The sequence below is a fragment of the Gasterosteus aculeatus genome, chromosome 5, assembly GCF_964276395.1.
Source record: "Gasterosteus aculeatus chromosome 5, fGasAcu3.hap1.1, whole genome shotgun sequence".
NCBI lineage: Eukaryota > Metazoa > Chordata > Actinopteri > Perciformes > Gasterosteidae > Gasterosteus > Gasterosteus aculeatus.
The window spans coordinates 12,412,964-12,436,644 of NC_135692.1; the positions used below are offsets into that span (position 1 = coordinate 12,412,964).

At 46.1% G+C, this 23,681-nt stretch overlaps 1 protein-coding gene across 12 annotated transcripts; it reads right to left on the bottom strand.

Annotated features, from left to right (window-relative positions):
• Position 1: 1 nt before the first annotated feature.
• Positions 2-22,075, bottom strand: kat6b (K(lysine) acetyltransferase 6B). 12 transcript variants are annotated; one of them, XM_078103445.1, is made up of 17 exons: positions 21,721-22,075; positions 18,709-19,579; positions 14,747-14,855; positions 13,131-13,246; positions 12,823-12,904; positions 12,201-12,330; positions 11,768-11,823; positions 9,627-9,748; positions 9,232-9,344; positions 8,962-9,103; positions 8,662-8,823; positions 8,056-8,149; positions 6,344-6,575; positions 5,879-6,050; positions 5,156-5,449; positions 4,205-4,505; positions 2-4,087 (listed from the first exon to the last, which is right to left on the bottom strand). In XM_078103445.1, exons 2-17 carry the CDS (start codon positions 19,324-19,326, stop codon positions 1,272-1,274), a joined length of 5,559 nt encoding a protein of 1,852 aa, XP_077959571.1. In that variant the 5' UTR covers positions 19,327-19,579; positions 21,721-22,075; the 3' UTR covers positions 2-1,271. The 12 variants fall into 12 exon arrangements, with proteins under 12 accessions (XP_077959571.1, XP_077959563.1, XP_077959566.1 ...); XM_078103437.1 differs by having other exon boundaries at positions 10,871-11,823; XM_078103440.1 differs by having other exon boundaries at positions 10,871-11,823; positions 21,786-22,007.
• Between the last annotated feature and the right edge of the window lie 1,606 nt (positions 22,076-23,681).

The following is a 23,681-nucleotide window of genomic DNA, read 5'->3' on the forward strand; positions in this document are numbered from 1 at the left end:
GTACATGGTCAATCATAATTTATTCTTATGCTAAAATGTACAGCACTGTGACTGACAAAAGGAGACAAGTCATAAATACAAGAATGTCATTCTGTCCAATTTTTGTGCACATAGCCAGGTATTTCCCTCCTGTTCTTACCAGCAACTCTGTACAGGTACAAAGGCTACAAAAGAGCAATATAAACATAAACACAGGTAGCGCTTTACATGCAATCCATTAGCTTAGTTTGGTCTATTCACAGGCTCTACTCTTCTACACTTCGGTAAAATATAAATCCAACATTTTATAAAGATAGAAAACAAATCTACAGATGGAATGAAAACGTAGCTTTAAAGGCATTATGTAAAATATCAACTTTGGACTAAATTTATATTTTCTTTGTTATCATTATAATCATTTAGTTTTTTGAAATTCTGCCACACCTTTTGAAATGTTTTAGAATTTTCAGGGTACAAACACTGAGATATGCTTTGTTATTTTGACAGAAATCAGTCTGCTTTATTAAACAGAAAGCTGCCTCAAGGAGATCTGTTACAAAAGACTTCAGAATTATACATACATACGTAGCAATAAAACCTCTGAAACCGAACATAAAACAGGACTAATTTTACATTTTTTTTACATTATTAGAATTAACAAAATATAGTTTTATCTTTCTCCCCGTGGAGGGAAACCTAATAAAAGGCCAGATATCTTTAAAATGGCTTGCTATTAAGCACAACACTTGTACAGTACTACTCAATGCACTGTCACTAACAGAGACTGAAGCATGCTAGTTGTCACTTTACAAAATAAGTACAATAATTTAAATATACAAAGGCATGAGTATAGTACAAACTAATTGTCAGCACTGTTAGACAGGTACACTAAACAGGTTCAAACGGCCACCAACTCCACTTGTAGCAGGCACATTAAATGGCTTCATTTGAGGCTGCTACACAACTGCAAGACCACTGATGAAATCTCTACCGCTGATCTCTGAACCCGCCTGCTCTAAAGACACATCAGAGACACTAACACTAATTAAATAGATTTTCATCGTAATGATGTAAGGCTTCCCGTCTGGAGAAACAAAAATACTTTTTAACATTAGCTTCAAATCTACTTGTCGATGAACAATTTTTGCATTCTTTCCAAGTGCTGCTGCTGGTTTTTAAGTAATAAACAACAAAAGAGACACAAAAAAAACAAAAAAAGCAAAAAGGCCAGATCAGTGCATCTTTAAACAGCAAAATGCACGCGAGACGGACCAGCTGATCCCTGCGGAAAGTTACCGCCCGATGAACGGCCCTTTCAGGGACTGCTTGGACATGCCTGTGTTCATGTAACCATGGTGACCAGCTGGAGTGTACACCATGTTGCCATGTGGTGGAGCCTGCATGGGCTGCTGGGGGTATGGCTGTGTTCCCATCATGCCCATCTGCATAGAGTACTGGGGTGACTGGTTCATATAGGCATGATTGCTGTGGTAGCCGCTGTTCATCATGGGCTGGCTCATGCCGTAGCCATTCATGGCGTTGAGGGAGGACATGTTCATGGTGTTGACGTTGTAGCCCGGTGCCGGCATTATGTTCACGCTCATGCGCGGCATGGCTGCCAGCGTCCTGGACGGCGCCTGCATGGGCACAGTCTGCGCCGGCCGGGCGTACATCTGCCGCTGGTGGTGCGACAGCGGGGCGGACTTGGAGCGTGCGGAGATGTGACCCTTGGAGGCCATTTGGGGCTGGATCCGCTGCGAGGGCGGGATGCCCATGTTGCGCTGCAGCATCATGGTCGGCGTAGAGCTGAGATTCGTGGGCGGGGTCATGGTGGCTTGCACCTGTGGGTTGGGGACTCGATGCGGGGTCTGGGACAAGGACACCAGGCTGGAGTGCTGAGATGACAGCGACGGGGTGTTTGCATAAGATGTGATGGTGTGTGAGGCCGAGTGGTTGAAAGGCAGCGGGTGAGGGTGGTCTATAAACGTGTTGGTGAACTGCTGCAGCTTGGCCAGACTGAGGCCCGACGACTGGGAATAATGCCCATTGCCGTACTCCCCCTGATGGTTGATCCGCTCGTAAATGGCAAAATTTTGGGTGCCAGATTCAGGAATATCTGCCAGTTGCATGGTGGTGGTGAAGTTGGTGGGTATGGCACACTGCGCCATGGGCTGCTGCTGGCTGTGCTGACCGTGTTGATTGTGAAGGCTATGCTGAGCGTGCTGATTGTGCTGGCTGAGCTGATTGTGCTGCAGGTGGTGATTGTGGTGGTGACTATGCTGGTTGAGGGGATTGTGTTGACTGTGCTGGCTTAGCTGATTGTGTGGACCGTGCTGATTGTGTTGGCTGTGCTGATTGTGAGGGCCGTGCCTGCTGTGGGAGTTGTGTTGACTGTGTTGACTGTGTTGGCTGCGCTGGCTGTGCTGGCTGTTGCTGGGGGGCCTCTCCACCACGACGCAGCCCTGCGGCGACTTGACGTTGCAGTGAGGCGGCGAGCTCAGGCTGTTCTGCTGAATCATCCCGCAGCTGCCGGGGTTGACGGCGGCCATTTGCTGGCTCACGGCGCAGCTGCTCTGGGCCAAGCCGCTGGGAGGGATGCTTCCGTAGGAGCAGCTGTTCTGGGAGGGGCCCGCCCCACAGATGCTGCCCCCCATGGTCGAGTCGTAGCTGCTGGGGTTCTCGTAGTTCTCCGTGGTGCTCTCGATGCTGCCCAGATCGCTGAAGCCGCTGTCCACCACCTGCTGCGAGTGATCCGACACCGACGGCACGTCCATCATGGGGCTCGTCTCCATGTTGTGGAGCGACGGCACGGAGATGGCGCTGTGGTCGGGGCTGATCTGAGTGTAGCCGCTCTCCAGGAGGGAGACCGCCGGGCTGTTAACGGAGCGCACCGACTGGCTGGGATGCGACTGGGCCGAGGACAGGGGACTGCTGTGGTCCGACTGGGGGCAGTCTTCCAGCGAGGTGAGCTGGGGGCTCTGGGCCACGTGGGCGTAGGTGCGCAGGGTCCTGCAGGGCTCCTGGCTCTCCACGCAGAAAACGCTCTCCCTCTCAGTCTCCCGCGTCAGGGACTGAACGGCCCGGGCCGTCTCAGAGTCGATCTCCGCGCAGATTGGCGGATCCTCCCTCAGCACGGGGCTGAGTGCCGGTAGCTCCGTGGGATGAGGCGTCGGCTGGTTCGGGCAGGGACTAGAAGTGCTCTCTATCTCGGACTCGGAGTCTGCGGGATTATCAGAGTCTACGGCTGCTACTGAAGCGATCGCTGCGGCTTCAGGCGGGGGCGCCGTTACGGTGGATTCGGTCACTGCCTGGTGGAGGCTTTCCACAGCTGTAGCTGGTTCCTCTTCATTGCACGGCACTGTAGACACCTGCAGACTGAACTCTGAGGCATCGTCTCGTTTCGCATCTAAAAAAGGTGGGGCGCATTCGGGTATTTCTTTGGAACACTGTTCCAGGTCCGCTTTGCTGCCCTCATCTGCTGCTGCTGTCTGGCTGTAACCTTCGTCGTCTGCATCCTGGTCCTCTATTTGAGTTCTTTGCTCAGCCTCGTCATCGTCATCGTCCTCCTCTTCCTCCCCTGCTTTGCCGTGCTCCAGTGACTCTACAGCCGCTGCGCCGTGCTCCACATCTTTGGCTGGGGAGTCCCGCCCGGGTTCACTCTCCTGCTGGTCGTCCTCAGGAGGTTCCGGCGAATCACATATGTCCTCGGCCCTGGGGGACACGATGCCCGGGGAGCACATCGGAGAAGCCACCGGCGATCCTTCAGGGGAGCTGGACTTGTGGGAGACATGGTCAAAAGGACTTGGGGGCTCAGTGAGGAGCCTATGCAGCGCCATATCGGGACTAGCAGAGCCTCGGCTGACTTTGCTCTCCTCGTCGGCGCTGACCATATCGTGGTCCGCCTCCTCTTTCGCTTCCTCGGCGTGAATATGGTGCTGCTCGGCCTCCATTGGGGTTTCTGGGGGTGTGTAGAGGTTGAGCTTGAAGCCCATCTTTCGTTCGTTTTTGAGCCTCCATTTCGGGGGCCCGCGTTTTACTCCCTTCGGCCAGCCCTTCTTCCGTTTCACTGGACGAGGTCTCATGGGTCTCTTTGAGATGACATCAGCCCCTAAAAAGGTTGCAAAAGAAAAAGACACCTTAATTTCCTGCCAGAGAAGTGGCGCAAACTATGAAAAAAAAACAATGAGAGACAATGTGGTACATTGTAGTTTTATGATGCAAATACCTTCATTCCAGCGTTCAAGATTGTGTTTCCATGCATTTTTCTCCAGCCTCGGACGACCTCTCCGCCGTTTCACTGGTGTAATTGGTGTCTTCTCCTCTTGTTCCTCCTCCTCCTCTTCTTCTTCTTCTGCCCCCATCTCGCCCATTCTGCAGGTGCGCTTTAGCAGAGGCATAGGCCGCTCCTCCTCAGAGTTGTCAAACGGCTCATTCAACACCTCCGTCGTCTCAGAGATGGTTTCTGTTGTCACGCTGCTGTTTATTCTCTTTCTTTTACGCCCTCGCCTTTTGAGCACAATGGTTCTCTGAAAAACAAATAAAAGAGGAACCAATGAAAACTGAATAAAGGTTCCATCAGAGTAGAGCAGTTTTGTAAAGGTTTTGTAAAAGGGATGAATGCCCTCCATGAGAATTGAGCAGAAATTCATTCAACGCAATGTGAGACTAAATGGTTGAGCGACGCGACCGCAAATTCTTTACTGGTCTCCATACTTGTTAAAAGGTTCCCCTGAAGTTCATGCCACCGGCTGTAATATTATCTCCAGCACAAGGGGGCAGTGCCATATAGAAATGACAAAGTACAGAGGAGGGCAGTAAATTAACCATGACCATTGACAATAGTACAAGGTTTAGCCTGCACAGTCTCGACAACAGCAGTGAAAACCCAATCTATTATCTACAGCTGCAGGCACACAGGGAGGCTCCAGATGACAGGAGGAAGCCACTGAACCCACCACTGAATTCATGAATATTTATCAAACCTTTTTCGTCTCACCAGAGTACACAACATGGTCTCTAATGAAGGAAAATGTCTAATGATATACATTCAATTCCACTTAGTCTTTGAATACAACTCCAGACAATCAATGGGATAATCCCACCGGGGGGGGGGGGGTTACAGACTTGTGGTAATGCAGAAGAGGCCTGATTCACATCAACAGAGAATAATAGTCACCTTTCTCTTGGCTGCAAGCATGGCGTGGGCCTTTGTCAGGATGGGTGGAGAGCCATCTGAGTCGGAGTCGTCGTCGTCATCATCAGCTTCATCATCACTCACTCCCTCAAACTGCTGCACGCGTCTGGTCCAAGACAGTGCAGGACGGCGTTCGTAGGTTCTGTAGGGAACCTTACAGTGGACCTTCGTGAGAGGTTGCCTGCCGCCATGAGTCATCATGAAGCCCTCCCTCTCCTCCTTCTTCTTCTTCTTCTTCTTCTCCCAGCAACTGGCCTGCTCCCTCAGCCGCTCAGGCTGGTAATTAAACAGACAAGACACATTATTTCTGGCAGAGGCGCACGCACAGCTCCAACATCTGAGCAATGAGGCTAATGGAAAAACAAGAGATTGGAATTAACATCATGACAAATGAATCACTGCAGGTTCCTCCTGATAATAAGGGCGCCGTCCTGATTGGACACGAGTCCGTCACGGGGGAAAACAGTTCCGTTAAGCAACCGGGGAAAGATTGCATTTCATGGAATATTCAGAACCATTAATTATGTAGTAACTGATTTAGGGCAATTTTGCACAACATTAGATGCCTGCTGACAGCGATAATGCTTTTCCCCATTAATGGCCTCTATTTGAACTCTCCAGCTAATCAAACAAACATCCAATAACAGCATTGCAGGCGAGTGTAAACAGCTCACTAGTGCCTCTTGATTGAACAAGGAAACTCACATCCATCTCTGCCTCCCTCTCCTCCTCCTCCTCCTCCTCCTCCTCCGACAGGACGCCGTGGATAGCCGTGGAAGGTGTCCAGCGCAGGGCGTCGGGGTCCACCTCATTGCGCCGCGGGTTTGGCCTCAGCCCCTCCGCGTGAATCAATCGCTCTCTCCTGATCAGCACGATCCTGGGTTGCAGTGACGAAAAAGACAATGAGTTCATGTCGATGGGGAAAAAAAGAAACGAGGCACTAACCAGGACGGTTGGAAGGTGATGTGTGGTTTAATGCGAGCACAAAGACGAGCTCTTTGGGACAGCAGGTGCTCCGTGTCCTTGGGGGTGCTTAACCTGACTTACTTCTGTCAATATTCAGCTAAATTAATGGATACGCTGTTAAAAATACCCGCTGGCCTGGATAAGTCAGACAGCGCGCAGAAGCGGGAGTGCAGGGCTGAAGGACACTGCGGCTCGGAGACTGACCTGCCATCCTGTCTGTCAATCATGCCCAGCTGCTGGAGAGTAGCGGCGATGTCATGTGGACACATCCCAGTGGCCCTGCTTATTCCTTTAACACTGATGTGTTTATCCGGGTGCTTATAAAGGTACTCCAGTATGACACTTTTCCAATATGCCAGGTAGGATAAGCGACCCAGATCTGACAGCGGCTTCTCCGGGGAGCCGGCTTGTCCTTCTTGCCTGGTGAGAAGGTAACCTAAAAAGACAAACAAAAACAAAATGCTTTAGTCAAGCTATCGGCTGCTGCCGGGTGATTTCAGAATGCAAGTCAATCCAGACACCTTATAGATTACATATTCAAGTAAGGATGTGACACCAAACCGTGGTTGGGATTTCACCTTCCAATAGTATTAAGGGGGGGTGAGGCAATCAGTTTTATTCTCCTTCAACCTCTGTCAGAAGCTATGATACATGCTGGCAAAGGCAACAAAGGAGGTTTAAAGAGGGGAGTTAAGAGGAAACAAAGCGACAGAGCGAAACAGAGAAGCAGCTGGATGTCATTGCTCACAAGAGACTGCACTTAGGAGAGATAATGAACAAGAAGAAGAAAAAAAAACGATGTATCTGTGTGTAATTAGTTTTATAGCGGCCCTGTCAAGGGTCATCCATTACGAGCCGCAAATTAATTAATGCCTTTTAATGTGCACCCACTACCGAGAACCAAACAAGCAAATCTAATCACCAAACAGTGAACACATAATAGTGTAGTAATCATGACAATATTCATTATTTAAGCCAAAGAAGAGGGGTGATAACAAAATAATGAATATTCAATATAATTGAAAAAAGTCACTTTAAAAGCACATTGTCATCAATAAAACAAAAACAAAGCTGCTCGGAGCTCTTTGAATAATGATTTGAAAGGGAACGTTTTCCACACAGGCGCCCACTAATGCTCTGCTCTCAGAGCTACCTGAGACAAAGTGTTCCTCTAATACAATCCAATACAACAGAAAATCTTAATCTAAACAACTTCCAGCTCCAAAGCTACGTTTTCCAATAAAGCCTTCAAAGAGCTCAGAACTCAGCTGTGTTCAATCTCCCTTAATCCCCGTCTTTGTTATCAGCACACTCTCAATATCACAGATCCTCTTGCATCTCAGTGTCTCAATGGCTCCCAAAGTGAACAGGAAATCAAATGCTCCATTACCACCCGCCCTCCTCGCGCACTTTTTTTTTTTGTCTCTTCATCACACACGCAAACTCGGCAAAGAGACAACTCTTCAAAAACAATGAAAAGCCTGCCTAAACACAGAAATCCACTCAAGGCAGCGACTGTTTTCAAAAGTGGACCACAAGGCTTTAAATATTGTATGTGCTGCATTTACTAAGCAGAAACATCAAAGCAGTATCCACACCTCATCGCGAGTCAAGGAGAGTGAGTGGGGGGCATTTGCTATGGAAAAAAACCCCTCTTCAGGCTTGGAAATACTACTGGCCATCATATAATGTATGCAGCCAGAACATTGGATTTCTCACACGTAATCTTGTGATTGCTTAAGCACTGTTCATGAATGCTCTTGATTAGGCTACTTCACAGCCTTAACCAAATAACAGCATCTTGACACAAGCTACAAAGCAGACCCCTTAATCTTATATTGTTTGTTAAGAATAATGAATACAAAAAGAAGTAACAAAATCAGTTCAGTGGTCTAAAAAAGCATTAGGCAACTTACTGAAATCAATAAGGAACCTTCCAAATCCTTGCCTTTGGTACTGAGGCATGATCATTATGCAGGAGACGTTGTACTTCTGCTGGCAAAGCTTTTCCTGAGGGAAGGAGAAACAGATCAAGTATGTCAGAGCTCTGCTGAAGCTGGCAATTTACTGCGCCTGCCATTGTCCTTGTCTGAAGCCGTACACACACACACACACACACACACACACACACAAGGGTGATGAGCTATTTAAAACAGTATCACACGGTTCTGAATTGTTGCTACATAAGGATGATTATGTCATTGTTGGTTAATCTGTCAATTATTCTCTGATAATTTGGTTAATGGTTGCATTAATAAAATGTCACACGATAGGGGAAAAGCAAGTTGCCATCCAAATCTCATCTTTCATGGACTTTTTAGATCTTTGTTTGTAATCAATACACAATTATACAACAAAGACAAAGTCACGGACAATTTAGAAAATGCAACAGAGGTTTTGATTTTTGTCTCGGCAAATGAAATAATCGACTCATCATTCAAAACACTTCAGTGATTAAAAAGTTATCAAGAATGATGCGCGGCGTTCCTTCATTTACCGTATAATGACTCGGTAATTCTTACCTTGGAGAAGTAGCCCACAAGATGACAGCCTTTCTCGTCGTTCTTTGTAAGTATGTAGAAGAGGAAAGGCTCCACATCGTAATACAAGGTCTTGTGATCCAGGAAAAGCTTGGCTAGCAGGCAGAGGTTTTGGCAGAATAGTTTGCTGACATTTCCATCAACCTAAACATGGAATAAAAAGACCAAGAGGACACTGTTCAAACAGTTCCCATTTTCTCCCTCCTCCTCTTCCCAGAACCCATTCGCTGGAATCTCATGCAGCATACAGTTATTGCTTTATTGCCGTAAAGGGAAGCTGACCTCAAATACGGAAAGGTCGTTCTTTCTGTAGATTTCATTGGCTGGCGGGTGGAACCAGCCACACTTTTTTGTATGTCTCTGGAGAATGTTTTTGCTCCTCATGTACTTCAGACAGAACTCGCACAGATAAAGCTTTTGTAATCTGACAAAGACAAAAGAAAGAGATGCGGTTTGTACTTCAGCATTAGCATTTTTTTTTTTTATTAAATAAATATGCAACTTGGTACCAAAAGAAACTGGCATTATCTGTTGAGTAAAAGCAGCATTAACCTTGAGTATTCTGGAGGGTAAGGCGACGAGTACCAGGTCTGAATCTCATACTTCCCAAATTCAATAAGGGCAGGGCATCGCATGGAGTCTGTGTTCACCCGAGATCCAGTTCTCTGCAAAAACATATAAAGAATCAACGTGGTGGCCCAGACAATCCAATCCAACAGTGTTTCTAACAACCAGACCATAAAAATGGTGTTCGGACTGCATTCTCAAACAACGAGTGTGGTTAAATTAGATTAAATTTGACCCCTTAAAAACTCAAGAATGCATAAGCCTCTCTATCGTGACTGGTGATGAATAGCAATACAGGCGAGTGGGAAAATATGATATATTCATTTTTTTTGCTCCAGGTGATGTTTCAGATGTTTAACCTCTTTCCCAAACGTCCTCACCTGCATGGCGACTTCCTGAACATGAGTAAATGTCTCAATGTCCTCCTCCATCACGTGGTCTCTGGACATGGCCGCAAAGTCGGCTCGGGCCTCCTGCTTCACACGCAGCTCCCCGTTGTGGCCTGTTACAGGTAAAATAACACGTCAACACCTCCGATAGCACATCGACACCGAGCTGTCTAACGCAGCCTTGGCTGAATAATCTAATAAATGCATTCTATGCAAATGTGCTTATAGTGCGAGTACTGCTGCTGAGCCTATTTGCGTCTGTGTCTCTGAGGAATTTCATAATGTATCATCTTTGCATGTTTATATGAAAATCCCTAATGTAATGAAGTGAAAGTAATTCACTCTAATTGCGTAACCGCTTTCATGTGCTTAGTCATCCACCAAGACAGTTTCCCATGAATGAAGAAGCAGATGCAGTGAAGGGAGCAAGTGTCGACATGAAAAGCAACTGATGTTGGAAAGCAGGCAGTAATTTTATGAAAGACATCAACACCATGACATAACCACCAAAACAAAAACCCATTATAAGTGGCCCTGATGTGTCATTAACATATTTATGAAAATGTGCTGCTGGAGTAAGTAGTGCTTGTGCAGTATATTGTTTAGAACTGCTTAAAAGACATATCCATTTTTTTTTTTTAAACTGTGACTTCACTCCTTAAGACAGTGAAATGTGAGGGTTACTGCACTTCTGGCTATAATCATCATGTCATCTCTGAGGCGACTTGGGTGGGTGAATCACTGGGTTGCATGTGACTAATGACCACTGGAAGTGTGGTTGAGTGGAGACGGTGATTTCAAGAGTGAAGGTGGTGGGATGATGAAGGCCGCTGATGTGACTAGAGCCTCTGCGAGGTAGTGATCACAACGTGCGCACTACAGCGGAGGGTCAAGGACAGAGCAAGGAGCAACATGAGGGAGTTAGTGGGCCATGCACTACGACAAAAGCCGACGGGCGAGAGGATGGAAGCCACGTGAGCGCCGCAGCCAAGTCAAAACGCAACGAAGCTGGGTTAACAAACTAAAAGAATTCAAATTAGGCACAAGATTAGTAGTCTGTTAGAGTGTTGAGGGTGTCTTCTCAAATAAAAGATTAGCTCTAGTCTGGGAAAGTAAAATAAATAAATAACTGCTAGTGTCAAGCTTTAAAAAAATAAATTAAAAAAATAAAAATGAAGAAGAAGCTTAAAGGTGTGGAGACGCAGGTCTTTGCTGGAGTTTCAAGCCTTGCTTACCATGATTATTCTCAGGCTTAATTCTTCCGTCTGTCAAGTCTCCCTTTCCTGTTGAGGGGGCTCCCTTCTGAGGGCTCACTTTATACCTCAGCCTGCCTAGCGTCCTGTGCTTTTTAAGGAAGGGATTACGTTTGAAATGACTGACCATCTTAAACGGGTGTCCTCGGGGTCGGCCCGGCCCAGCCGACGTGGAGTGTGGCCTATTTTTGTTAAACTCATTCTTTCCAAGACGCTGGGGCCCCGTTTTGGATGCTTGGGGGGAATCCTGCTTTAGGTGCGGGCGCTTAGGCGGCGCGTAGCAAGGTAGTCTCTTTTTCCGCGACTGTCCCTGAGTGGTGTAAATGTGAGAGAGTCCGTCAAACAGTCCCTTAAGTTGGCTGCTATTGTAGAGACTACTCAGGGAAGGAACACTAGACTGGCTGGAGGAGCTCTGGGGTGAGTTAGCCGAGGTGGAGCTGCTGGACACCTGCGATGGGGGGCTAAGTCCCGGCAAAGTGGGAGCGGGAAGAGCAGAGGAAGAGGGGGTTATCTTTTGAGCAGCGTCAGCGGCGAAGGCAAACGGCTGTGGTGGCTCGGACGGTCGGGGCAGACCCTCGTCTCTAGAGCGCAATGGCGTGGCGAGCGACTCTACGGCTACAGCTCGCGAGCGACGGCCCACGGGGGAAGGGGTAAAGAATTTGGAAAGCCCATCGATAAGCCCTTTGGTTTTCTTGTTAACGGTGAGTGTAGCTCGGGTGGAGGTGGGCGTGAGGAGGGGAGTGGTGGTGGGGGTGGAAGTGGTAAATTGCGTGGCGTCGACCACACAACAGGGGTCAGCCAATCTGTCTCTGGCGTCCTTCACAGATGCAGCATGACCAGATGAAGGTGTGGAACAGACGGTAATCTTTTGACCCCTACCAGGTGACCCCCTTCCTCCAAGTGCTACCATGGAGCCGTCACCACTGGTTACAGACCTGAGGAGACAAGACATTGTTGTAGAAGGTCTCACAGTCGGATGTGCAAGTACTGTACCCAGGTACAATTCTGAGGTACATGTGTTTCCTTGTCATCCTGCTAAATTTTTTATTCCAGTGCATGTATGTGACGTGTGCTTGTCACTGTGCAACATTACAAACTCTTCTAAAATAGACAGTACAAAAAAATATAAACAGTGTTTTCTGGGAGCAATCAAAACATTTAGCATCCAACCAAAAAACGTGCAACTTTTAATATCGCACTCAATGTTCTCCAGTGCTTCAAGCAGGGTCGCTGTGTTCCCGGAAAATCATAATCACCACTAGGTATATTCTTGTGACCAAGTTAAATATTATTCAGATTGGCGCACACTCACATTCTTTGTTTGAGCTTATTTCTGGGCCTTCCGATTGGCTTTGCATATCGACGTTTGATCTGATCGGCTTTCTTGTGCAGCAGTTTCTTCCCGTTCTCCTTCGGCCTGCAGACTTGGCAGATCCAGGTACCTGGATGGTGTCCAAGCACAGAGAGTACCGTTTGAGTGGGATTATCAATTCAGAGGACATACAGTAGATTCTTTTGAAACGTTTCCTTTAATGCCGAGAGCTGGCGAGAATCTTGCAGGTTCACAATGACAATCAATTACTCAGCACAAAGCAAAAATCCATAAAGAAAAACTCCGGGTCAATTCTCTGTCTGGTGGAACAGCCTTTGTGTCAGCTTGTTGAGCAAAGCTATGTGACCTGTATGAATTGTCTGCAAATTGTCATTCTGCCGTACGTGGCCGTCATTACAAGCCTCGCCGTAGGGTCTACTGTAATCCAGAGATAGCAAATCTCCCCCGGGGATGCTAGAATAATTTTATATGCATGCAAAGCTTCTAATAAGCCATCGCCGCGCGTGCGGAGTGACGGCCTCAAACGGCCGTCTGTGGAGAGGAGCCTTTGAATTGACAGCCGAGAGGGAAACCGAGAAGCCAGACTGTGTAAACGCCTCACCTTTTGGCATTCTTGAAAGCGGCGGGTCGCAGCATTCCATGTGAAAGCCCCGATCACATGAGTCGCAGAATAGCATCTCATCCTGAAAGGCAACAGCAGGCATGTGTAAGGGAGTCCCTGTTGCATACATGTAACACCCCCCACCGTGTCATTTAAAGTCTTTTGGAAAAATAAGCCCAATTGTGCACTGGAGAGGCTTTACAAATCGGAAAAACCAACAAATCCTCAGGAGTGCACAGAAAGGGATCTATCTCCCTGCCAACCACACAGATAATGGCGTGTTAGGATGTAAACAACGTTATACTTACAGCATTTTTCCCCTGTCTTCGACAGGAGCTGCAGGTTTTGCATTCAATACACTGCCATCGTAATCTCTTCACATTTGAGGTTAATTCAGGGGAAAACTTCAGACATGATGGATGCCCTTCAGAAGCAAGAGCAAACGGACATTAGCATAACACATTTTTTACTGTGTCACAAGAGCTACAGAGGCTTTTATTTATTCACGTGGTATGGTTAAACATTAACCTATTAGATCATCCAAAAATACAATGGTGTGCCTGTACTCTATGTCCGCGCCCAGAGTTGTGTCTAAAAACAGTATGACAAAAACATCTGAGTTGCTAATTACAGATAATCTGATCTTAATGAGGCAGAAACAGTTGCAGCCCTCATTCTAATGGAAGTCGATCCATGAAAGTCATGTAAAAGCTTGCCTTCTCCCTCACCCGGCTCCCTCTCATGGTAGTAAAACAGCTGTTTTACAGTGAGAGCACAATTTGTGTACACTACCAGCAGTTAATGAAAACCACCGCGACGCTACTTAAGTCAAATTTCAGCTATAAAAATGTCACCAGGATAACAATTCCTCCCGGCATTTAAAATAATTGTTCAAACATAAACGACTCCTTGGCAGAGGTAATTTTACAGGGTGGGGGTGGGGACGGTGGGCGGTTCTGCAGGTTTGTCGGGAACAAAAGAACAGTAAAGGAAGTGTCACCAATCTGCAGAGGAAAAAAGTGGTGATCTTTGATCCGCTGTGCTTGGTGCACTCTATAAGAAGATCCTGAATTGAGCGAAAATGACTTGGGTGATTTCAGATTCTAATGGCCACTTACAGAGCATCTGCCCTTCTTTAGTCCACTGAGAGTTGCAAGCAATTTGGATCCCTTCAGCCACTCAATTTGAACATTGTTCTACCAATAAATCCGTTAAAAGGACAGTGAAAAATGTGGAGCAAGAATGTGACATCTGCCCAACTGATGTGGAGAACTACTGCAGCCAGGGTTTGGTGGGACGATAACATTATATTGTAAAATTTTCTTCAAAAAGGAGATTTATCTACAAGCTTTATGCCAAGGTAGATGTGATGTCTCGGGTTGTATAAGGTTATTGCAGACCATTTTGCAAACAAATTAGTAGCACCGCGTTATAGAAATATTGCAGTTGCAGGATTTTTGCATTGTCACTGGGTGTATTGACTGTTTTTTTTTTGGCAAAACAGACTTTCATCCAGTTCCGTAAACATTTGGCAACAATTACAATACATATATAACTACTGTGATAATATACTAATATAACTACTTGCTAATATTCTAAAGTTACCATTTCTCATTAGTAGAGGGAAATACTGTGGCCAGTAAATGATCACCGGCTAATTTTGAGTTAAAAACTAGCAAGAGTCTGAAGAGATTTTATGTGAAAAAGCAGAACCGCTTCAATGCATTTCCTGTTAGAGAGGAGATTTTGCATAACTGCCAGAAACTCCTGTACATCCAACAAATACTCCTCTAAATACCACCAGCGTCTACTCCTACCATGCATTCCCACTGCTGCTGCTCGTGAACCTTTGCTAACACACCAACGGTTCTGTCCAGACTACGTGCAGTATGTTGTGGCTCTAGGAACATCCAAGGCGACTTACCGCTGCTCCCACAGTCTGCACAGGACAGCAGCTCTTCTGGCCGTTTGTCCCGATTCGACTCTTTCGTTCCAAGACAGAAACTGCATATTGGGATGGGGTCGACCCGGAGCTGGGTGGGAACATAAACAGAGAGAAAAAAGGTTTAAGAAACAGAAACGACCGCGGGCTTGGATGCCGGTTTGCTTTTGCACGCTTCATCTTTCCAGGATATTTTGAGATCACTGTGGAATTGTTGATTGTTAATGCAATAAAACCAGTGGTTGATTAGGAAATGGCCAAATAAAATGTGATGTACAAAAGCTCATGTTATGAAAAAGGAGCTCTGACTAGAAAATAAATAACAAATGTATCCCCTCCTCAGAGATATTGAGATCCACCTCTTTTATCCATTACATGAATGGGTAAAGCGATCTTAGTAATCATAGTTTAAGGGCTTAATCCAATTCTTGAAGCTTGCACTCCAGTCTGAAAGGATTAACCAGCATGTAATCAAATTACCTCAATAATAAAACATGCGCTCATTGTTACCGCCATGCTCCACTGTAAAAGTCTCAGAACAAATCCTCATCTATGGGCTTACGGTAAAGTTCAGAAGAAGTGAAATATGAGTTGAAGTTTTTAGAGGATCCCCCCCCCCCCCTCCATTGATAACACTGATTGAGAACAGGCCGACATCACAGAGCAAACCTGGGAAGACTTTGTGTCAGCTCGATCAAAACGGGACCAGTATTTGGCTGGAATCACGACCAGACTGAACCCCCGATGACGTAATATCGCTTTTATAAGGCGTTCCTATGGATGAGAATGTTACACACGACTCCAGAGGAGCATCGGACAAACCGCTGCCTCCTTGGCTTGAGAGGAGGTTGCGTAGGGAAAATAATACTAACATGGTGTGACCGTAAATAACCCACCTCATCACTTTGCACTACCTAGTAAATTCACTGGAGCTTTGAAGGGCACTCTGGGGATGCCCATAATTAGTTCCAGATTTCTATGGCGCGGATCAGCATCCTCACCTCAACAAAATCTGCGGCTCCTGTTGTCCTCCTAACCTACGGTTAAAATCAAGCGACATCTTGTTTTTCCCCCTTTCCTTCTTTTTGTTACCTCATCGGTCGACCAACACAAGACAGAAGCATCTATTCCACCTGTCACAGCATCCGCATGAACCCCAGGGAAAGGCTGCAAGGACACAGTGGGGATTTGGTCAATGCTCCTGGCTGTTGTATCAATTAGCTGTTACGGTGAGGGGAAGCAGTTTACTGCCACGTCCATGATTACTCTATTTTCCAACCTGCCAGGTCAATATTTGAAAGCAGCCACTGCCATTAGATGCTGAATGCTGCTCTGTCAGCTGTGATTATGGACATAAAAACACTAAAACGCTACTGTGTGACGAGGCGACACCTGTAGAGCAAAACACTGGGCAGTCTGGGGTTTTGCTATTGTCTCGTGTTATGGAACACACATACATTTGGTACAGATTAAAGTCAGGTAGGTCTGCAACTGCAAACAATTCAGGAACGCACATTACTAACAATTGAGCTACCGTCAGACATGATGATGCATTTAAGTCATTTACCAAGTCAAAATGCCTCTCTGGTTTCAACTCCTCATATGGGACCATTTCTCTGTTGGTTTTTTTAAGTGTAAATTGCATGTATTTGGGTTTCAGACTGCTGATTGGACAACAGAACCAAAGCCAGTTTTATTCTTGCTATTTTCAGACGTGGCAGAGACTAAAAAAACATGTTGGTTGCAGGCCTACATATAACCCTGGTGTTGTGTTAACTGGACTGCACAGACTTTCTATTTAGGGTTTATCAAAGTTCAAATCACATTCACCCACAGCGGAGATAAATGGCGAAACATTCTTATTTTGTCCTTGATAATAAACCCAGGTTATTACTACTAAAGGCCTGAAAACAAGGCCGCAGGGTTGTGGTTACCTCGGTTACTAGTAATGCCGCTCTTAAGACTCAGATTTTGGGCTAACAAACATCCCAAATATATTTGATACAAAAGAGTAAGACCTCAGCAAGAACATTCGTGTAAAGAGCTGGAAATTAATACGACATCCGTGGTAATATGCAGCCTGTGCATCCTGTTGATGAAATGCTCAGACCTGATGGGCAAGCTTTCTTCTTTCTAATAAGTATTCACTTCATAAAATAGTCTCCGCTGACTGAGCTATGAAGTCTCAGGAACTGGAGAATTTAATTTCCATCAGGAATATTCTCAGGCTTGGTGATTAAAACCTACAGCAATCTGCACAGCGCAAGAAAAATGTGAAAGAGAGAGAAACAAACACAGCTGAAGAGAGGCTGATGATTTACTTGGGGGATTCTAAATTAAGTACATTACAGGAAATTATGCTGCTTCAAAAGAGCAGGCTGTCCTTAGTGAGGGGGTGGGGTCCTATTAGAAAACTGCTGGTAGAGAGAGAGAGAGAGCACAAGTGGTTGCATAACACAGAAAAAAAAACCCCATTCCTTGCCTTTGTTCCTGCCAGAGTCTCTCCAGAATCTAATAAACTCTAAACCAAGACTGCTTCCCCCCCCCCCCTTTATTTTTTACCTCAAAGTATCTCTTATTCTCAACACACACACTTGCGCTCCGAAAACTGAACACCACTGATGTCTCATCCTTTGAAGTGAACGGTAAACCTGGACTGGGCTTGGTGATGTCATCGGGCTGGGAGCAATAGGTTGAAATGTTCCAAATGGAAAACAGCAGGCCTTCCTGGGTTATGAGAACCATCGCAGGACACCGTGTCTCTAAACAGTTCTCGGTTTCACTTTTGGCCCCGACCACAGACACAGTCGCAGTTGTGGCTGCAGTATGAAGGTGTCGCTTCCTGATTATTTACTGTGAAACTGGCTGGGGAGCGGGGTGACATCTCTATAGCCTGATGCAGCTAGCCACTTCAGCTGCATAACTTGTGCATAAACTATTAGACCGCACTTCATCTCGACACACGATCTGCAGAAAGCCCTCGTAGGAAAATACCCGGATGACTGTGCTGTGCGCTTTGGGGCCACACAATGACAAACTATTTCCATCTCCTGCACCGGACAGTGTCTTCAAATAGCAAAGCATAGGACAAAAGTGCTGTCATTTTGCAGACTTTTGTCTGTAGTGTGCTACAGTTTAGCACCAACTCTAAGCCACCTATGAGGTGCCAAAAGTAACGGAAACATTGCAACCTGGCAGTTAGATGATATGGTTGTATTTCCTCTCTATGGGGCATCTCTCTTAGCACAAAAGGTTGCGACAGCTGCATTCGGACTGAGAATATTCTGCCCTGCTACACATTCTTCAGCTGCCATTTCCAAGTCCTGTTTTGGACAACTAGTTTATGCTTATGGCATTTTAAATGGGCAATAAAATATCCCAAATTGGCACGCCATTGCTTTGGTAAAAACAAGACGACCAGCCACATCCCTTGAGGTCATTAGGGTAGAGTTACGTAACCTGTGCAGACTGCATACCACACACCGTCAGCATGACTTTCTGATTATCCAAGCGCTCGTATTGTGGAGATAAACAACATCACAGCCCCACAGGGGACGCACTCTAGATGGGCCCTTGTTTCTGACCTGCCAAGCTAGCGTCCCAACGACTAAGACAAAGATCATAAAAAGGTCCTAGCAAGCTGAGGCCGCTGAGTGGTGGCTTAGACTTCCTCCTTGGTAATGACATGATGGAAATATCTGTTTTTTGAGTCACAAAAAAAGTCCTCAATTCTCACCAAACAAAACTTGCATCACATCTGGTTATGAAAGTTTAAAGCAATAACACCTCAATAACAATTTGGAGAGGACGAAAGTTTACTATAAAACGAAGGGCATCCCGTGCACGAGAACTGCAGCATATGACAGACCAAACCCCCCCCAAAGGTAACTTGGGGACAAGCGTGGTGAAACGGAGTGAGAATGCAGGGCCCACGGGGTGTGTACCTGGTCTCGCTCGTGGGGCAGGAGTGTCACTGACGACAGGACCAAGGGGGAAGCGAGTGGACACCTGGAGCCCCTTCCCTCCAAACCGCCACGGCTGAGCTTATACCGCGGGCCGTTTTTCGCCAACCTGCTGTTGTTGACCGACCGCTTGGCCGCCAGCCGTAACCTCTGCCGGAAAGCGGGGTTATCGACGACGTTTGAGAGGTCACCCTGGTTCCTCAGGTACCTCTCGATGTTCTTCAGCGAGGAGCCGTGGGTATCATCCAGACCCTCGATGGCCCTCTTGAGTATTTTATTCCAATCGATGTAGCGCAGATCACTTGAACTCCATATAGATTCCTTCGAGGGCACGGACACGCTTGGAGGCGTGATTGGTCCAACTCTTGCAAGATTTCCCGGGTCCTTGTAGGAGGCGCTCCCCTTATTTGTAACCTTGAGAATAGAGCCATCGTGAACACTTAATTCCAACTGCTCCAGGACGGTCTTCTTGTCCAGTCCGTGCGAGGTGGCCACCGCATGACAGATTCTATCCTCTGAAGGCCTCTGCTTTTGCCTTTTGATTTTCTGTATTGCTTCAAGAATCCACTCCGTGTACAGAGGGTTGGCCAGTTTTACCATGGTTGAACAATTAGACTCACAAAAGTGCGATCCATACAAATCCCCCCGTTCTGCGGCGGAACACGGGATACATCCACATCCTTGGCAAGGTCAAAAAAAAAAGTTACGCTCCACACGGCAGCATCAACGTAGGTCTTCTCAATCCCGGGTGTCTGACATTGGCCTCAAGGAGGAAAAGTTGGCACGAGTATGTTCCACAGTGTAGTAGTGACCGACTGACCTGAGGCGTTATTTGTTTATCTCCAGGTCAAACCTAAAAAAATAAATTAAAAAAAACAGGAAATGGGGGGGAAAAAACAGAAGTGGTCAGATACATTTGTAAAATAAAACTGGCAGGTTGTTGCTTCACATTCTATAGACGACCTAGCTTGCAGCATATTGTTCATAAAGGCCCAGAGGAATGCAGGGCGCTTATGATGTGTTAAAACACGAGGAACAGATGCATGAAAAACGGATGCAGGAGCTGTCATGGATGCTGGAGAAATTCGAGTGACTTAATCCAGTCTGACACTATAATCCACACACCAAACCAGATGTCCTTCCTCAAAACGAGACTATTCTTTTGTCTGACAGGTCGCTAGAAACTTCTATAGAGTTGTGGAAAAAGTATAAACAGTCTCCTCAACGGAGGAATATCTTCGATTTTAGATAGCTCGTCGACATGGAAGAAATATATATATATATATTTAAAACAAGTTCACATGTACATCTTGCCGCACGTAATCTTTCTCCGTCCAATCGATTAAAACGCAAAGTTTAACCGTTACTCGTCCGCACACGACGAAACTGATCGGCGCGAGCTTTTTTTTTTTTTTTAATGACAGACCATAATCGATGCTCAACTTCCTGACAGCTGCCGGACGCCCGAGTCACGTCCGCACCGAACCGTTTAACGGGGGGGGGGAACCCGGTAACAACTTACGTAACGACACCTACGAGTTGCGTTCCGCGCGGAGTTGCTCCGGTAAATGACAGCGTTACCGATGTCACCTAAACACCGTCGCCATTTTGTTACAATGTTGTAGTTTACGCGAATCCGACATGACGCTGATTACAATCCAATGGGAGTCTCATTAAACCTCACCTACGCTAATGCGCCCTCCCCCGGCAACTTCAATATTGGCTGTAAAGGCGAGATCCGATTTCTGGTTTGATAAAGCGCGTGTCAATCTTGGTGCGCGAGCTCACCGCGCGAGGCGCGCCACTGGCTGCGCGAGCTGTCACTTCGCTCGATTGACCCGCCCTCTTAAGGTGCCCCCGCGTGATGAATGGATGTCGCTTAACCCTGAACAACGCTCGTAACGTCCGAACCGCGCGGCTCCGAACCGCAGTGGAGCGACATTACCGGCTCATAAATAAACTATTAAAAAAAGTAAAAAAAAGGGTATAAACTTGCTGAGTGAGGATGGAGTGAGATAAATATTTAACCTCATTTGCAAAGCGTTTAACGCCGGCCCACCTTTACTCGGGTTCCTCCTTGAAACAGTTGGTTACACTTGAAAGTGATTCGGAACATTATAGACTTTAATTGGCTGTTTGTTAAATCTATAGTCTGTTTGCATTAAACAAAAAGCAATTGAAAAAAACGCGAATGCTCTAGCGACGATTTAAAGTGGCACTCAATTATTTGTAAATAAAACAAATAAAATGCCAGGTAGCATATTCAAGACTCCCGCAGGCTAAGCGTGTCTAAGCTATCACCCCCTCCTCCCCCTCCTCTCTCTTTATCTTCCTCCCTTTTCATTATTTCCCCGAGAGGAGCCGTAATTCTCCAGATATTTAACATTTTCAACAACGTGACGTTAAATTAACGGCGATAAATAAACCGCAAAGCCCGAGAAGAGAAGGATGAAGAAAAAAAAGTATCTGGCTCCCACGTCTGCAAGCGAAATAATAATAAACGTCCTGTGATGATGGCATGTCCTCTTTTATCACCCGTTAACTATCAAATACCTCCCAATGAGGAGAAACCGTGAGCCCCGGAGGGGAAACGAGACGTTCAGGGGGGAATACAAGTTAACACGACTGCAGGGAGAGAAGCTCCTTCATCACCGCTTTTCAATTATGGATCGCTGGTTTCTTTTAGCTCCCATTTCTCAGCTCGCGCTCCCGTTTCACCCCCATATTTGTATCATTAAGAAACGATACACAGCCTCCTCTGGATTATTCCACGTCGTTTGGTTAAAAAAACAACAACAACAACAACAAACAAAAAATATAACCGACCCGTGTTAATCCGCCGTGGGCGAGAAGACACACAAAACAAATTAACGCCAAGTTTCACGCGAGGACGGAAGATAACTAGCAGCTTATGAAAGGGAGAAGAAGAAAAAAAAACAACCGGTCTGCCCGTAAATATTTTGCCGGTAGTTTTTTCTTCTCTTTTTTTTTTACCTCTTCAAGTTTCTCCCCCCCCCCCCGCTGCCGCCGCCCCCCCTCCGGATAGTCCTCTTCATTACCGGGGAAACGTCGAAGGACACACGTGCGGCGACGTAAACCGAGCGATTATTTCCCGGGATTTGATCTCTCCGAACGAAGGCTGAGGAGCTCGCGCCGAGACATGGAGAGGACCTGATAACAACTAATTGAAAGGTTAATCTACATAGCAGCCTGTGACAAAGTGGTACCCTCCCCCTTCTTCTTCTTCTTCTTCTTCCTCCTCCACTGTAGACATCCCCACTTCAGCGGAGCGGACCGTCGCCCCTTTAGTGCGCTCCTACAATGATATTGTCACTTTCACCCCCTCCATCTATCGACATGTCCAGTGATGAGCAAGAGGAACATTTTTACACTTGATACTTTTTTTTTTGGGGGGGGGGGGGGGGGATTATATTCTCAGCGGGCTACATAGGCACACATGTTAACATGTATTCCATGTTTGTGTTTTTTTTTAAAACTTCCATTGATGTGCAGTAGAAATGAGATCAAATGTGACAAATTGTGCCAGAAGAACATTTTATTTTAAACAGAGCTATTATTTCCCTGCACTGGCCAATATTACCCAGGGCGGTGTGGGATATCATACACTAACACCATAATCTGCTAATTAACTCCCCCGTGCCCGAGGACGAGCAATAGTTGTTGGCATTAATGCAGATCATTACATTTTCAGCCTTTAGATTTGCGCTCGTTTTGCTCACCAACTCTTTGGCAGCATTAGTGATGCCGGAAAGCTCATTTTTCACGCAGTAATTCAAATGTAATTAGAGCGAGATAATTGGTAACTCCCCATCAGATTAGAAACACATACTGTATCATACAGCCTTTAAAAAATACCTCAAAATGAAAACACTCAACCCGTACAAAAGACACAGGAGTACTTTGATTTGTCCTCACGTGTTTGCAGCCTTGTCATTTGGTTATTATGATGCATTAAATGTTCTCATTACCTCCACGGCCTCTTTGATGTTTTCTTTTTATTCACCTGTCTTTTACCCACTTACCAGTGTATCACTCAAGAGTTGTGTTGCTATGGAGTCCTTGACTTTTACCTCCGTCCACTTACTGATCATTTAAGGCAGACGCGTAAAAATACAGTGTCCTATAATTTCGGCGCTGTGGTAGAATTGCGTGAAATGTGAGTAGAAAGGGTTTTCTGATGTGCGTTTAGGACTGGTGACACAATGCAGGCGCTGACTAAACCTGTCTTGTGTCTGGTTATAATGAACGCCACCCGGGGCCCCAGCAGGTCCTCCACTGCTGCACGGGTCCAGGGATAATTTGAATTGGAGCATGTGCCATTGCAATCAAACCCCCCCCCTCCTCAATCCCTGCCAACTGCCACACTGGTGTTCACAAACACTGCTGCCCATCTGCGGGGCAAAAACACTGGCCGGGACCCCAGTTACTCCTTTGCCTGCATTCACACGCACAAAAAAAAAAACCTGGTCGTAAAGTCACGTTTTGAAAGCAAATATCACACAAGTTTTCCCTCACGCCACTCCAAAGTCCTTCACAGGAGATTACACTCAGAACGGCAAACGAAATGAGATTTTGTATATTGCGGCTACACAATAAAAACAGTGTAAACACTTACAAAAATTGACTTGGGACTCACTCGCAACAGAAAAACAACATAGAATAATAAAATGTAAATTAAACGCAAAGATTTTAGAACTTGTGTTCAATGAGCGGCGCAAAAAAAAGTTTACCAGGGAAAAGTGAGGAAAGTGTGTTTAGTATTCTCCTTATTGTGGCAGGGCTTCTCATTACTTGATCATGGCTCCCTCTTTTTGTGTTTGTGTTTTGCCATCTGTCATCTTGAGAAGCAAATGAACCAGCTGCCATGGAGTGTGATCTTGCCCAATCAGAAATTTGGTCCTTTTCAAAGCGCATCTGTGTGAAACCTTAAAAAA

Coding starts and splice junctions, on each gene's coding strand:
- kat6b (XM_078103437.1), bottom strand. CDS start 19,326: ATGGTAAAACTGGCCAACCCTCTGTACACGGAGTGGATTCTTGAAGCA. Junction 11,824..12,200: donor AATAAGCTCAAACAAAGAAT/GTGAGTGTGCGC, acceptor TTGTCTCCTCAG/GTCTGTAACCAGTGGTGACG. Junction 9,345..9,626: donor TTCAGGAAGTCGCCATGCAG/GTGAGGACGTTT, acceptor ATGTTTTTGCAG/AGAACTGGATCTCGGGTGAA.